The sequence below is a fragment of the Sciurus carolinensis genome, chromosome 5, assembly GCF_902686445.1.
Source record: "Sciurus carolinensis chromosome 5, mSciCar1.2, whole genome shotgun sequence".
NCBI lineage: Eukaryota > Metazoa > Chordata > Mammalia > Rodentia > Sciuridae > Sciurus > Sciurus carolinensis.
Window position 1 is genome coordinate 111,473,470 of NC_062217.1, and position 16,674 is coordinate 111,490,143.

Consider the following 16,674-nt stretch of genomic DNA (forward strand, 5'->3'; position numbering starts at 1 on the left):
CATTTCTCACATAGTTAACATAATCAGAAAGATATGTTAGACTTGTAGCAATTCACTGGAAAGAACAATTTTAGGTGGACACCTGAGTGAATTACATTGTATAGTCTGAATGCAAAAAGTTTCTCGCTTAGTAGGGCCACTGATGACCTGAAATGGAAAAGCTGCCAAGGACTAAGAGGTGAGTAGACCAAGTTTGAATGTTTCAAGGTGTGCTTGGAAAATAGTCCCTTCTTCATCAGGGCACTGACTGTAATGCTTATGCTCTAAAATACAAAAGAATAATTTTAATCTCATCTCTTCCATTTAATAACTTTATCCCTTTGGGAAAGTTAGACCCTTATGACTTTTGTAACTTCCTAAATGATCTCAGGAGTCAAATCATTTCAGCTTATAAAAGTGGATAAAGCAATAAACTAAAAATTAAAGCAAACTAATGGAATGTATAAGACAACTTAGGTTGAGGCATAAAAATAGAGTATAGATAGAGGATATAGCTAAATATTTAAGGGATCAAAAGACTGGCTATGATCTTTTGACCAAATCCTGAAATGATAATTAGGGGTACATCCTGGAATTTAAAGGAGATTTTTAAAGTAAAGAAAGAATTATTATTAAATAAGTAGGGCTTGTAGAACTATGAATGAGGAAGTTATATGAGCTGAAAAATCAAGTTTTTTTTTTTTTAAGTTAAATAAGTTTCAGCAGTTACAGTAAGGTTATGCAAAGTTAGAGTTTTTTTTTTTTTTTTTTTTTTTAAGAGTTCATCCTTTCTTTTCTTTTTTTTTGGTACCAAGGATTGAACCCAAGGGCACTCAACCACTGAGCCACATCCCTAGCCCTTTTTTGTATTTTTATTAGAGACAGGGTCTCCTAAGTTGCCGAGGATAGCTTTGAACTCATGATCCTCTTGCCTTAGCCTCTCGAGCTGCTGGGATTATAGTCATGCACCACCGCGCCTGCCTACAGTTCTTCATTTATTTCTTAAAGATTGTCGTCATACTTGAAAGCTACAACCTCCCATAAAACATCCCTAATAACAGCATTAATGGAGTGTTGAATTGGAAAAATTCAAAGTCTAAGTCAGTGTGGAAATTATTTATATTTTGTATATCACTGGTCTGCAAAACATTGCAGCTCATTCTGAACAGTAGTTATCTGGGAAATTTTAACTTTAAAAAAATCTGCCCCACACTTACCTTCCTGTTTGTTTAAAAAACTGTTCTTCAAATTCTCTTAGGGCTTTTCGCAGTCTCTTCTTGTCAGCCCTAGTTTCTCGAAGATGATCAAGAAGTACAGGCCTATATCAGGTAAATATATATTACCACTAATGAGCACTGACATAATTGAGATATCATGGGCAGACTTCTCTCTTCAGCAAAAATAAATATATTATGATTGAAAAGTGTTGTAATCATAAAAGCGTCTCTTGAATAAGTATGGTATACATACAACCTAACTACAGGGGCAACCCAAAAGCATGGGAAATTACCTGAGTGAAAGGATGTGGGAAAGGAGAAAGGACAGAAAAGAGGCAAGTGGATTGAGTCCATTGTAAGAAATGGTGAGATCAGTGGCAATGTGCAATGAAGGCAGGAAACAGATATTTTGAAGGAATACTCATCAGTAGTGGGATGATAGACTGAACAAGAGACAGAGGAGGAAAAGATTTTAAAGAAAATTCTCTCCTTAATCTACAGTATGGGTAGAATGACAGAACTCTGTGGAATGAAACTAAGACCCAGAAGAAAGCTGTAGTTCCATTGCAAATTCTTCTCTTATTCTAGTACTTATATATGGTTTTGGAGAATCTGAAATTATATATGGGCATTTTCTTAAAAAAATTTCATTGATTTCAGAAACAGTCAACCCCCCTTCCTCCCCACCAAAAAAAAAAAAAGGATTTTCTATTTTCAAACAGGTTAAAACCTTACTTTTTAATTGTTTGGTTCTTGTTTTACCTCATCCCTATTTGGGTATAGAAACTCATCAGGCTATATAATATGCTAAAGAAAATTAATAATCTGGACTGTAATGTATAAACCAAAGAAGGTCAAATGATCAAGAGAATACCAGCTACTGAATAATGATATATTAATGAAAATGCAAATAGCTCCTGACTGAGGATCTATTAGGAGACAAAGAACAACTTATTTACTTAAGGCCAAGAGGATTCCTACACTGGAGAAACCATCTCATCTAAATTTAACGGGCTAGGATACAGATTCTGATAATTGTTGACCCAATAGGATTTTAACTCCGTTGGGTTCAGCATCTTCAAAGGCCAGCTCTGATTCACATACTGCCAAGGGTCGATCAAACTAGTACCAGAAGCCTGCTAAAAAGAGATCTGATTAAAGCAAATTGAATATTAACATTATGGCATCTTCAGAACTTTACTGGGAACTGCAGCTCCTAACTTTTGTCTTCTAGATTTCTCCACTTAAGAGGACAATCAGATTAGGCTTTTAGAGCTACTCTCTGCTGGATATTCCTTTACAGAGTCCTAACAGCTCTCCTAAACTTCCTATGTACAAATACAATACCTCAAACCAGGAGTTAAAGAGACTCCTTACTTAAGATTCACACTCACATGGTTGCCTCATGTAAATTGGACATGGAGAGGGCTGGTTGTTTTACTTCCTTTTTTTCATCTGGTGACAGGGCCCTCACAGGCTCAGTTTCATTGGAATAGGTAAGGTGTTCACTGACAGGAAGGCAAGATGCTGGATCTGGTAAAGAATGTTGTTGGCTTCCCTGTGGACAATCTTCATCAGAGTCCTCTTCCTCCTGCTTGTCACAGGCAGAGTTAAAGAAAGAAAGTCACAAAATGCTAACTACCTCTTGAGAATGCAAAAATGGGAAGGGAAACCACAAGTAGACACTATGGAAACCTGAAGGTGACCCATGTGCCCACTGAGAACTGGAATGGAAGTAAACAAGGACTTTCTCAGTTGCATTAACAGACCTGGAGAAATTAACGAACAAAGAGGCATGCATGCTAATCGAAAATGCTTACCAAGTTCATTTGTATTTGCTTGGCCATAGAAGGCACAGATGGGATATGACCCCATCTGGATAGTACCTCCAAATAGTTCCTCCCTTTCACCTAGACCTGGGCTCCAGCTTCACACCAGTGAGAGGAGTTAGGATGAGATGGTCTGCAGACACCTTGCCATCCAGAAATACTCCAAGTCAGGTCCCAATGTGGGTCACATTCAGATACAAGGACACTTACAAAATTGATAAATTCAAGGAAGAGCTCTTTGAGATCAAAGTAAAGTGGGTTTTCTCCTTAACCTATTCTAATAATTATCACAACCAAAAGATTTTCTTGCAAAGAAATCTGAAAATCATATTCCACTTTAAGTTATGCTTCCTTAATGGGAAAACTTTAAAAGCTATAAATTATTATTCTCTTATCTTTAAAGATATGTAAATGTACTTAAGTATACTAAAATTTATATTTGTAAACAATTCTTTTTATATTGACACCTTGAGCAAGTGGCTATTTTGATGTTGATGGAGTAGGATTTGTGGTGCTTTTCTAGTTCTGTTTTCTCATATATCATTCTTTATTAAAAGTAGTTAAATCTATGTCAGTACTTCTATTTCTATTAAAATAAATCTACTCATATAGTGTGGTCAAATTGTACCAGTAACAAATGTTGCACTGTATGAAGGAATATACTGTCAATTTTCTTATTAAAAGAGAAAAATTAACCAACACATGCAGAATAGAGGGGCTCTGGTTTGTCTAGCTATGTTATAAATGAGATTATGCCAGACTGAGATTTATCATTTTTTCTCCTCATCCAAGGTAATGAAAGCAGATGTTAGAACTGGATTCAAATATACAAATGCTATATATTCCTGTTGCATAATAGCTCCAATTATCAGTCATAGTATTGGTTCTAGGGAATATGACATTCCTATTTTGTGAAATAACAATGGTGGAGTGGTATATATAGTCAAGAGGACTGCTTTACAATTCTTATAGTGCTAGCTATGACATAGTGCCAACTAAATAAACATCAATACAGAGCACCAGTACAAGTTTTCAGTTAATATAGTTATCCTGACTTACAATTGTTGGAATAAGGGAAGGTGTTGACAAGATTTGCTTGATAATTCTGTATCTGTCATAAAGAGGCTTTATGAGGTTCTTGTCTTGCTTAGTGGCCTGAAAAACATGAAATTAGTTATTGTTACTTTTCCATACAAGAATGAAAACATTTCAATATTATTGACCAAAAATAAAAGTCTCAAAGCCTCTAAGATTTTAATCCTGTATTGCAATTCTAATTAGAAAAAGGAAAATGAGAAGATACTATATGTTGTACAGATCAATTTTTCCTAGGAAAGGTTTCTTAATTAGGCCCAAGTCTAGAAAGATGGTTTTTAAACTTAAAACCTTCTGAAGGTGTCTGCAAAGCATAAACAGTATGAAGCTTCTTTAATATTATTCATTCTTTAAAAAATTAACAGTGAGTGACCAATTAAGACATTGTTTTTTTTCTTCTGAAACATCTATTTAATCTGGACTTTAGTGATTATATTCACAAACACCAACTGTATGAAGGTCTTCATCATGAAGTATACTAGCATACTGGTTAGCTCTGATACTAAACTAAGTTATTTTGAACAAAATAATTAATCTCTCTGAATCCTCAGTTTCCTACCCACACAACAGAGGTCATAGTTATAAAAAGTTTCTTCTAGACCACTCCTAAAGTAGTGAGTTAATTGGTTATCCAAAGTTCCTTTCAACTAAGAAATTCCATAGCCTCTTGGTATTCTAATGGATTCTTGTACCCCTCTACATATGACTCATCCCTAGGTACTACTGTCCACAAGTCACATTGTATACAAAATTTTAAAGAGGTATCATTTTTTTTCTGTCTACTTTACTACTTTATTTACCTTGGTTTTTCTCCTTTGTATCCTGCCTTAATACATGTCCACTATATAGAGCCTTCTTTTCATTCTAGGCCAATGGTTTGTACCCAGCAGGTAATAGGAAGGGAATTATAGAAATAGCTCATAATATAATCATCCATATATCTCTTATCAAAGTACACACACCCAAGAATGCCAACTACCTGTCTTCTGGACCTTCCAAAGAGACTCTTGAGGGAAAAGAAAATGGCTTAAGCATGTATTAAGTTTCCCAGTTATGATACACTATCCCCATTCCATTACAAACCATTCTATCCCATATTAATCTCTCTTTTCTTTGAACTTCTGAACCTTAACTATTTGATAAGGTTAGTCTTATCACCCCAAATCAAAGTTTCTGGAGGACTGAGATCATATCACATAGCTATTAAAATTCTCTCAGTACCCAAAACAGTCCCACTCCTACTACCAATACTATCAACACAAGTTTATATGCTTTAAAAATCACAGTCCTTTTTCACACATGTATATCACAAACTGTAACTGTAACCTAATCTCTTTCATTTTTATTTTCAGTAGAAAGATCACCTCTCTGTAGAAGCCTCTTAAGTATGGGTTAATAACCCCTAAAGCCTTTAATTTTCTAGCCCAATCTCTCCTTAAACATTTTCTTAGTGATAATACACCTTTTCATGAAAATGGAAATCCTACCAAATGTATTTTACGTTATTTTAAGAGGTGATAGAAGAAGAAAAAATCTCAATCTTTAAGTTATGAAAATACTGAAATAATGCTTTTTAAAATCTCATTTGGGATTATATTATTCCAGAGAAAACACTTAAGAAAATGATGCATCTATTATTGGTTTCTCTTTTGAAATTTTATTTTTGTGATTTTAGGCTTAGTATGTTACCCAGATTACAGAAAAACTAAAAGTTCTCCTAAATGACAATAAAAGAATGACCAAAAGGCAAGTTAGAATGATAAATGTCATTTGGAAAAAAAAAAACAAAAAAACTTCCACAGATGTGAGATTAAAACTAGGGTACACATACAATGTATGTACTCACCTTTTACTCTAATAATTCTATAAGTTTGCTCTTAGGATCATTACTGAAATGATCCCCAAAGAGAAACATGAGGGTTCAGTGATAACTTCAGATGTGTTTCTTAGACAAAGTGAAGTCTTGGCGGAACTTGATCTATAAAGCTAAAGAGTAAGTTTCCTATTATTTGCTCTCCAAAGAGGAGAATGTCAGTTTTACTTCTGTCTTTTAAGAGAGAACTCCTTTATGAGGATTATCAGGAATGATTTTATTTATAAGTTCCTGTGGTTTTCTTAAAAAGAATATCTGGTACCAGTTTCATAGGAATTAAGGAAAATAAGTACACTAGTAAATGTACTGGAATATGGCAGGTTTTTTTCCAACTTACTGACCAGGACCCAGCCAAAAACATCTGGGCTGGCCACTAAATAGCACTTCCCTCTTGGAAAGCCAGCTTGTTTTCAGGCTACTATACCAGAACTTGATGACTGAATTACCTACTACAATAGGGTCTAGGAGCTTTTGTAAGGCAAAGTTGTCAACAAATTTATCAAATTATATTTTATACAAGTTTTCTCTTCCTCAGTCTCCTCTTAGTTTTATCCCTTCTATAAAAATGTAGGAAGTAAGGATATTTGCCCTTTGGGGTTTATCTGCTTATACTTACCTTGAAAATATCACAATTCATTTGTACACTGTATAGCTCTATTTGGCTACTCAACATGGTTTCCTCCATTCACATAACAAAACTTAAAAGTTAGATACATCTGGCATACTACAGAGAGAGCTAGCAAAGTATACAGTTAGGAAGGAAGTATAATTAATTCATTTCCAGTGCATTAAAAAGCCCTGTATGTAGAAGTGGTAATTTTTAAAAAATCATCCATAGCTAAAAGAGGAAGGAAATTTCCCATAGCTGTATCTGAACCAAGAAGGCAATGCTGTAGGAATTACCAGCTTCAGTATAGGCTCTGACTAGACACCAATATAAAAATTCAGAAGAAGAATAAAAGTATCTCCAGAAAAGAAATCAATCTTCACCTTAAAAATTTTAATACTTAATGTATTTTTAGCAATAAGGCAAGGACCCCAGGTGAAAGTCATCTGTCATTTTGAGTTTAAAGAAATGGAACCTACTGAGATGATCTGAAATGTTGCTGAGTTTATTGAGGAAGCGGAGATAAGAATGGCTGCTTTGGAAATATATACTGCCTTAGAGTCTTGCTGTGGCCTCTGGACTCACCCTTAGGACCTACCTTACAGCTGATCAGCCACAGCATGGTTTACTATGTCTTGCTCTCAGGAATAATACTGAGTATGTAAGCTTATATATTCAACTTTAGATTCTCTAGCTAGAGGACTCAAACTTTCACTTAATCGTAGAGCTACCATGTTTGTTTGAAGGGTCTTCATATAACAGATATTTTATGTAGAATAGGAATAACTGCCATTTATGTAAAGATAACTACTGAAGCACTCAGATTTTTGTTTAGTCTTCAGAATTCATGTGCATGTGCCTACTGACTTAGACACCTCAGAAGGATAACCCACCATTCTCAGCCAAGTACTAGGCTTTTCCCAGAATGTGGGATTTTCAGTATTAAAACCAGGAAAGTCCTAGACAAACCAGGATGGTTGGTTACCCTATTCTTGAAAGATCTTAAATTTAATGTGTCCCAAACAGTCCCCTTTCAGTTTTCATCCCCACTCCAAAATCTGCTCTTTAGTTTTTTTTATGCTAGTAATTGGACTCATCACTATCCAGAATCCCTCCTTTTCTTCTCTCTCATCCAATGATTCAGCAAGTTCTTTTGTTTCTAACCAAAGTATACTTTGTATATGTTCGCCTCTCTCCATCTCTAGTGCCATATGCTAATGAAGCCACCAATTTCATTTCCCCTTTTTTCACTTTCCCCCCATGATTTAGCCAGCAATCAGAAATATCTCTTAAATGTGAATCATCTCATGTCACTTTTCTGCTTACAATCATTTTGGCAACTTAATTCTTTCCATAGACTAAAAGGTTCTGTGTGATGGGTCCCCATCTACCTTTCCGATTTCATCTCATGCCTTTCTCTCACACCATCCTGTGTTCCAGCCCTCAGACCTGTGAATTCCAAGAACACAACAAGCTCTTCCTTCCTTTAAGACCATTATACTTACAATTTTGGTAAGAATGCTCTTTGCTACCATCGTGACCTAAAAATGTCATGTTCTTAGCCTTCCTAATCACCCTATCAAAAAGAAGAAATACATACCCATTATTTTCTATCACTTCACACCTGTTTAATTTCATGCACAGTACTTATCAAACTCTTTATTGATTTCATTCATTGAGTTATTTCTTGTATACCACCCCCCCCCCGAACATGAGCTCCATGAGGGCAGCAATCCATCATGACTTCTCTTATTTTTTTCTTATTATTTTTTATACCAAGCATTTTTTTGTTTACAAATGAGCAATTATCTACCAGTCACCAGGCATCTCCTTTATTGTCCAAATAATTATATTGGTATTATCTGTACTTTACATATTAGGCAGTTGAATTTCAGAATTAGTGCACTTGCTAAATGAAACATGATTAGCAAGTGATTAGTTAAGCACTAAAACCTAATCTAAGTATGGTATGCCAACCACAACATTCCCTTCATTGCCCTAATTGAATAGGACCTATGTCCTATTAGGATTTGGGTATTGACCAAGATGCTATTGTAAATATGGTCAAGGTAACTATAAAATACAAGAGAGACCCTCAAAAGTACTAAGTGATAGAAAACAATAGATGTACCTGGGTATATGTGTTTGTATACCCAGACATTATCACAAAGTCTAGCATCTTTGGTGGGAGATGGAATAGGTTGACCACACAAATGAAAAATCATTCATTACTCACAAAATAACACTTTTTTTTAAGTCTAAAGGTATTTCATAAAGATAGAAGTGGCCACAGCTCCATTTCTATGTGTAGATCACAAAGGTCCAATGTAAAGGACTAACCCAGGGGTATACTGTGAGCCTTCTGGGATTTGATATATGTTACCACCTTATTAAGACCAGATGAAGTACAACACAATAGAAAAAGGAATCATTCTCCTGAAAGATGCATACCAAAGTTAAAAATGCTAGTTTGTTCCTGTCCATTTGTCCTTTTACTCAGCACACATGTATTTGATACCTCCCGTGTACAGACACAATGGGATCATGAAGTATAACATGTTTAAAGTTTAGGGACAGCAAAAGACATGGATCTATGACAGGATAGCTAAAAGGCAACCATACCAGTCTTAGAGTTGATACAGAAGAACCACAGAAAGTGTCCTTGTCACAATCAAAATGGAAGTAAGATAAGTAGGAAGAGGAGGGATTAACCAGGTAAATGCTGATCATTTTCTTCTCTATTAAATACAATAAGACCTTTCTTTAAGCTCCAGGCTCATTTAACCTAATGCCTAGTTGACAACTCCATCTGGTTGTCTCAGAAATTTCAAAACAAATTTGTCTAAATCTGAAGTCTTTACTTCCAACTTAACACTCCTGAAGAAAACATTTCTCTCCTTATTACATATAATACCAAAACACTCTTCATTACTATTTATGCCTTATTCCTGTTTTATTATATTTCAACATGTGGGGAAGAGACTATAACTGGATCTCTGTCCTTTCAGACAAGATACTAATTCCCAAGTCTTGAGTTCATGTGCTAATTTATGAGGAAGGAAATTATGGGGAAAGGGATATGATATATCCTGTGTCTTTGCCATTTGCCATGCAAGACTTTAACCTCCAAAACAACAGCACATCCTTCGATCATAGGGCAATGCCCAGAGGTCATGCCCAGTAACCCACCAGAAAACACTTGACTGAAATTTTAGAGCCAGACTCCTAAAGTTGTCTATGTGGTGGCAAAGTGTTCTGATAAATTTGTAAAGAGCATGATCTTACTGGCATTGTGTGGAATGTTGGGGCCCCATGATGATATTGTGAGGTACCTTAGAATCCTCCTGGGGAGGAAGCTGCTCTCTCTTCTCCTTCAGACATGTCAACACAGCATCTGAAGTTTCCTCTCCAGAGGAGCTTGGCTCAGGACCTGCAGCTTCTGGCTTCCCATTTTCTCTGGGGACTGTGGGTTGCTCACAGGACAGATTTCGAGGTGGGCCTTTGGGAGCACTCCCCTGTTCTTCGGACAGCTTCAGCTTTAATTCTAAGAGAAATGCCATGAGTTACCATGAGAAAGAGGACTCACCATCCCTAATAAGAACAGAGAGCGCTTCAGGAATTCCCTCCCCTGATGCCATATTGGTAGAAATGAACAATGTTAAGGATAGCCTTCCATGCAGCAAGAGCAGCCCTAATAACCACAATTAATTTTACAAGCACCCAAGCAAGTGTGAAGACAGTGGGCCCTAATAGCTACGTCCTCATGAAGATGAGGATCATATGTGGTAGTAACTCTGGTTTAGATTTCAGAATTCTGGAGGAAGACCATTGATACCAAACCACAGAGTTCGTGTTACTGCAGCTCCTGAAATTCTATACCCAATGATTGCTGATATAAATTTTCAAAGTTGTATGTTCATCAGTGTAGCTTCTGTGGAAATACTAGTTCATCTAGAGGGCATTACATATGTAGACACCCAAGGAAATGCAGAAGAGGATGGAAAAGGGGAAATGGGAATGCCAGTCCCAGAATGACATATTTTGCAAATTTGTCAACGTACAGCTTTCAAAATCCAGGAACCACCATTATTGCAATTGTGGCTTTATATAAACAGATAATTAAAAATAAAAAAGCCACCAGGGACTTATCAAGGAATTGCATTTCAGAATATGCTAGGGGACTAGTGGTTTGAATGAGACCATTTATATTGATTTCTCAATTCCATAGTTCATTTTCTTTGATGTTTACTTTTTAGTTAGACTCAGTATGGCGTGTCAACACTGTACATCCTCTAAATATGCTACATTATTATAGTTTAATACCAATTAATTAATATTCCCTATTAGTTCTTAATCACTATACTTCCAGAAATTTGGAAGAACTCCCATATATAAGAATTGAAATTGGAATGTGCAGACAAGAAAAATTTTATTGGTAAATAATAACAGTCCTTTTTCAATGGATTTTAGAACTAATTAATATACCATCATCTCCAGAGAGGGATAAAGAAACATAAGCTCTAAACTAGAATACAGGAGAACCAAGTCTTACACCTGCTTTACCATCTCCAAGCTGTGTTACCTTTCTGGGCATAAACATGCTCATCTATGCAGCTGGGTACGTAAAATAAATCCTCATTATTATTATCTTAGATGTTGGAAACCTCCAATAACCAGGGAGTCTATAGCTCCACAGGTTGAAATGCTCCTAGTATTGAAGTGAATCATTCCACTGGGAGGCTGGAGGTCCCCAGTCTCTGTAAGGAGGTTTATCAAGTGGGGCTAACCAGGGAAGAAGATTGAGGACTCTCTATTTCAAATGGGGCCTCCAATCTAAGTGAAAAACTAAGTTCAAGAAGGCACAGGTGGAAATGAATCGAAAATAACCTGGAGTACTTTGTACTATTTTATCTTCTTCTTTCTGAGAAAAGAAACCTTTGGCCAGCATTTACCTTTGAGCTGTTTTCGACCTTTAGCCAAATCGTTCATCCACTTCAGGACTTCAGGATTAGAAGTCTTGTCACCATGTGAAGGCTACCAAAGGAGAGAAAAGAAAGGTGGAAGGGAAAGAAGGAAGGAGGAAGGAAGAGAGAAAACAAAAGCAAAATTTTAAACAACTGAGCATCATGAAGTTAGTTCAGGAACATACAAACCTGGGAGAGACATCCAGGCATGAAAACTCCATCCCATGGAGTTGCTTCTGGAAAACAGCAAATGTTCTTGACCTCCTCCACTCTCACCCTTGCCACGGGTATTATTTCTAAACATGCCAGATCACCCAGCATTTTCACAGTCCTAACCATGCCATTGCCCCTCTACTTTCAAATCTTCAAATCACCTTTGAGGCCCCCTGTACCCCATATAATGTTGCCAGGCCACTCTCTGTATCACTGTAGATGATAATGCAGACCAGTGCTTACTACCTTGCCTATGGCTCACATACCCAGCTTGTGACCATACCTGATGGAGGATACCGACAAACTGGGAGTTTGGCTCATATCCTCCAAGCTTAAGAAAGAAGATACCAGGGTCTAAAACCTGACAATAGCTAGAAGTCAGACTGTCAGAGATGGTAGCTATATTTCTAACCTCAATATCCTAATGGGGCTAGCCTTAAAGTGAAACTTAATTGTATGTGTGTGACCATGGGCAATTATTTAGCTTCTCTGCATTTCATGGTCTCATCTATTAAATAAGCATTATAACAGTGTCTCCCTTGTAGGGTTGATCCAAGGAGTGAGTTAATATCTATAAAGCACTGAAAACGGATCTAGGTGGATGACAAACACTGTAGAAGTGTTAGCTGCAATTACCATTACTTATTTTCCCTAGCAGCAGTGATAGTAGTAGTGTTACCTCTAAACCTTCAAAGAAATACTGAATGTTTTCACTGGCAAATACACACGGAAGGCTATGTAGGTCCTATGCGTAGCTAATCACACCTTAGATGTGACATTAACATTTTTAAAAGAATATTCTCTTGTCAATACAAATCATTTACTTGACTTCTGGTTTCCTTCTCAGAACACAGAAGTGAACTTTCTACAGAAAAGAAAGTAGGAATGATGAGTTACTCTAAGTATATATAAAGAACTATATAGTAATGCTCAAAAAGGATGATCATAAACATAATGGCCTGGAATGTGTGTGCTTTCAGTGACTAAATTTAGGAACTGTCTTGTTTTCTTAAAGATCCCCAAAATCCATATAACACAAGAAAGTCCTTAATAAGGGGGAGGTGCAAGAAGATGGAGAACACATCTAAGTTCAAAAAAAAAAAAAAAAACAGTACTTTTATGACAGGATCAAATGTACATGGGATTAAGTATGTTTCATTGTGGCACACATGACATGGTCCTGTCAGTTCTTGAGTGATATAAAATCCTCATTTTTAAAACCAAGATGGAAAGAGGAGGAAGGAAATTGATGATGATTCTTTCCTAAGGGAACTTGGATGGACCGATTTCCATAAAGAGGCCCTAATTTTAGGACCATGGACAGTGCCACGTAGGTCACTAATCTGCCCCCCAAAACCAGTTTAGGGTCTGCTGAATGATGCTTTTACAAATTCCCTGCCATATAGTCTAGCATTTTGGCTTTGGGTAGCAGTCTGGTTATGTGGACAGCCAATGTTTTACATTTGGTTTCTCAGAATCCTCAGAGAATTTTCCACTTTATCTAAGAACACATCTTGTTGAACAGTGCTTAACTAGATCTACTCTATACTGTTAATTCCATCCTTTGAAATATGATAAAAAATAAAGAAAAACAAAATATCCTAAGCCATTTACCAATAAAGAAATGAGTTTTCACCACTGCACACCAGACTTAAGAGAATTTAAAGCTCAATTTTTAGGCAAAGTAATTTAAAGCCTGAAATCAGTCTCAGAAATGAATTTTTAAATTCCCCACCCTTTGGGGAGCTTTTAAGAAAGGTTAAATCAAGCTCACATGGGTGGAAGCTCTCAAGTGATATAAAAGTCACTAACCTTAGAACTGAAATAATCTGACTTAATAGACACTAATAGTCATATACTTAGAATTTACAGAGGTTTGGCTTTGTTCAATGCAATTAAAATGGGACCCCCAAATCACATTACTTATTGGAGAAGTTTTGTTGTCTGCCAAAAATGGTTCATAAGACATATGAGAAGGATCTCTGGATTGGTAGTGAAAAGACCTATGTTATTGTCTTGATTAGATCAATTCTTTGCTGTGTGCTTCTCAGAAATTTACTTCCCCTCTCTGGGTCTCAATTCCTTCAATCATCAGATAGTAAAACAGGTTAGTTGACTCCTTCCAAAACTAACATTTTCTTTTTCCACTGAAAGCAGACATCGGTGGAAGCAGCTTTTTCTAAACCCATGAGCCCATTTATTGAATAAAATGTCAGTTGTAGAGAATAAGTACAGTTTTGAATAGAGATGTGAAATGGCTACCTATGTGTTTAGATCCAGACATCAGAATAGCACAGAAGCCCAGCAAGAACTTGAGTTCAAAAATTAGCAGTGGGTACTATTAATTCCACAGTCAGGCTGCCAGGAAGGGAAGTTTTATATACAGCAAACAATTAAAGTCCATTGACATATCAAACCTCTAACCATAGCCTGGCATCCTGATAGAAAGGGCAAGGGGAAGCCCTGTTTCCTAGGACATGTAAGGGTCTGATTACATCAAAGATAGTTAGACACTGAAGCAATGGTCACCTTGAACCTTTTCCTCCTACTACTGCTTCTGCATCCATTCTTGTGCATAAGTATTTATGTGTGTCTACCTGCTCTGGCTCTAAACCTTCTCTAAACAAAAGCAGGAAGGTGCTTGGAGAACTTCTGTTCCAAAACAGGCAACTGTTGGGTGATTGCTGTAGTCAAGAGAAATAATTCAGGATCTGTGGCTGCAGGTAGAAAAATCAGTGAAGAATTAATGTATTCGATTTCCTTTCATTTTCTGACAAGGTACAGACTGCTCAAACAGCTTAAAAAGTTAACAAAATCTAGGGTCACTCCCTTTATGCAAACACTATAATAAACATTATACATGTGTTCCCTCATTTTAATACCCTTAGCTCAAGTTACAATTGATAATAACTTTACAGATGGACAAACAGAAAGGTCAAGCAACAATCCAAAGTTGCAAATTTCTTAAGTGTCTAGTTGAATTCAAATCTAGAAGAGTCTGACTCAGGTCAGAAGTATCAACAGGGCCCAGGAATGGAGTTCCTAGTTGTTACTCTACAGAGTCTAATGTGAGGACATCAAAGATCCAAGAACACTCCAGCATCAAACAGGTGAAATCAGCTTATCTCAGGATATCTGGACTTTTCAAAATATAGATACTTGAGGGGTTATGGATGTAACTCAGTGAAAGAACACTTGCATAGTATGTCAAATACCTTAGTTTGTACACCAGACCCATTGCAAAAACAAAAACAGAAACATAAACAAACAAACAAAAAAACCCAGAAAAGGCAAAATATGGACCCTAAAGAATTTTACTTCTACTCCTATGTTGCAAAGCCCACTCACCTTTAATTCACTACTCCAAACCTGAGCTGTTGGAACACAACTACCTTAGGTAAGTTATAAACCTTCACTAGTCCTCAGTTTCCTTATCTTTTTTTTTTAAAGGCTTAACATTCCCTCCTGCTCTGTGAAAAACTATAATAAGTAGCTGTGACTGCCTGACACCAGAGAAGAACCTGCAACAACCTGAGATTGTCTTGAAAACCAATCTGGGTTTTTTGTTTTGTTTTGTTTTAATTTTGCAAAACTAAAAATCATTCCTTAAAACTTCTCTTAGTGATTTTGAAGACAAGAAGAACAGAAGAGTGGAATCTACCTATTCTCAGCTCTCTCCCCAGAACTTATAACATACTCACAGTTCCACTTGCCTCTGTACCAAGTACTTAGTGAGCTTTAAATATTTTAAGATGTATGAGAGATTATTCCTTGTTCTCTTTTATTCTAATAACAAGCTGTTCTGGGCCTTCTGCCAAAGACCCACTATCTTTGTGCTGTTCTGCATGAATATGATTTTTTCTCTATGTCATGGTCACCATGAGAGAAAAACAAATAAAAGTAGCATTGGCCATCAAGACACTTACCTATGGCTCTAATTGTTTCTTTTATTGAGAATAGATAAGACTTACATTTACAGCATTGTACAGCCAGCATGAAGACTGGTGTCTGATTGGAAATGATGGCCTAAGTTTGTTCTTATGAGGGGCCTGAAAATAGCTCACTTGAGAAGTTTCCACTTATTAACCAGGAAATACTTTAATGTCAAAACCATCTCCCCGTCATTGTGCTGCACACTTAGAGATTCTACCCTTCAAGTTGTAATAGGTTCTTATTAAAATGCAAATGGGAAAAGGTTAAAGAAAACAAAAGACCATAATTCAAAAGCTTTCCAAATTTTGATCCTAGATAATCTAGTGATAATAAGATTCCTCAGAGGAAAAAATGGTGGTATAGGGGGGAATGAATACTCAAATGAGTTCAGAAACAAGAGTTAAAATCCATCACTAGGAAGTATCTTAGATGAGATAAACTGGTGGCACAGGAGAACAAGACAGAGTCAGAATGGGAACTCAAAAAGTCTAGATTTGCCAGTGGGAACAGAACTGTCCCCTGGCAAAGGGGCGTACCCAAAAAGGAAGGACAGAGACTCAGGAATGTTCACCCACCTCAGCCTCACACAATCTACTCTTATGTTAAAACCTAGAGTCCTTACCCGGTATTTCTTTTCTTGTTCAAATTTTTCTTCAAATTTCCGAATTTTCCGCTTGAGGCTCTGGATGTGCTTGGTGAGCTGGGTAATGGTCTGTGGCTCCTTGCCATCACCACAGCTGCACCGTGAAGAACTTCGGGGCCTGCCATGATTACAAGGAGGGAAGGAGCATGAAAAACAATGGTCCCCCAATAAACACTGCTGCTTGGTCTACAAACGAAGGTTATCAGAGAAGTCTAGAGTGCAGTTCATAATTTGATGAGTCAACCATTTGCTCACTAATAGTCAGACAGCCCTGATAACAGAACTGCATTATGAGCAGATGTCCTTAAGGTCTTTAGTATA

At 36.7% G+C, this 16,674-nt stretch overlaps 1 protein-coding gene across 5 annotated transcripts in view; it reads right to left on the reverse strand.

Annotated features, from left to right (window-relative positions):
* Fam13c (family with sequence similarity 13 member C) overlaps window positions 1–16,674 on the reverse strand; it is a 114,547-nt gene that overhangs the window by 3,453 nt on the left and 94,420 nt on the right. For 3 of the 5 annotated variants that reach the window (XM_047552303.1, XM_047552299.1, XM_047552301.1), the window contains 6 exons: window positions 16,333–16,471; window positions 11,553–11,634; window positions 9,933–10,144; window positions 4,085–4,180; window positions 2,591–2,790; window positions 1,197–1,298 (listed from right to left, as the gene is read on the reverse strand). In XM_047552303.1, the coding sequence (XP_047408259.1) occupies window positions 1,197–1,298; window positions 2,591–2,790; window positions 4,085–4,180; window positions 9,933–10,144; window positions 11,553–11,634; window positions 16,333–16,471 (831 nt within the window). The remainder of the gene's footprint in view (window positions 1–1,196; window positions 1,299–2,590; window positions 2,791–4,084; window positions 4,181–9,932; window positions 10,145–11,552; window positions 11,635–16,332; window positions 16,472–16,674) is intronic. The other 2 variants (XM_047552300.1, XM_047552302.1) reach the window with 1 other exon arrangement.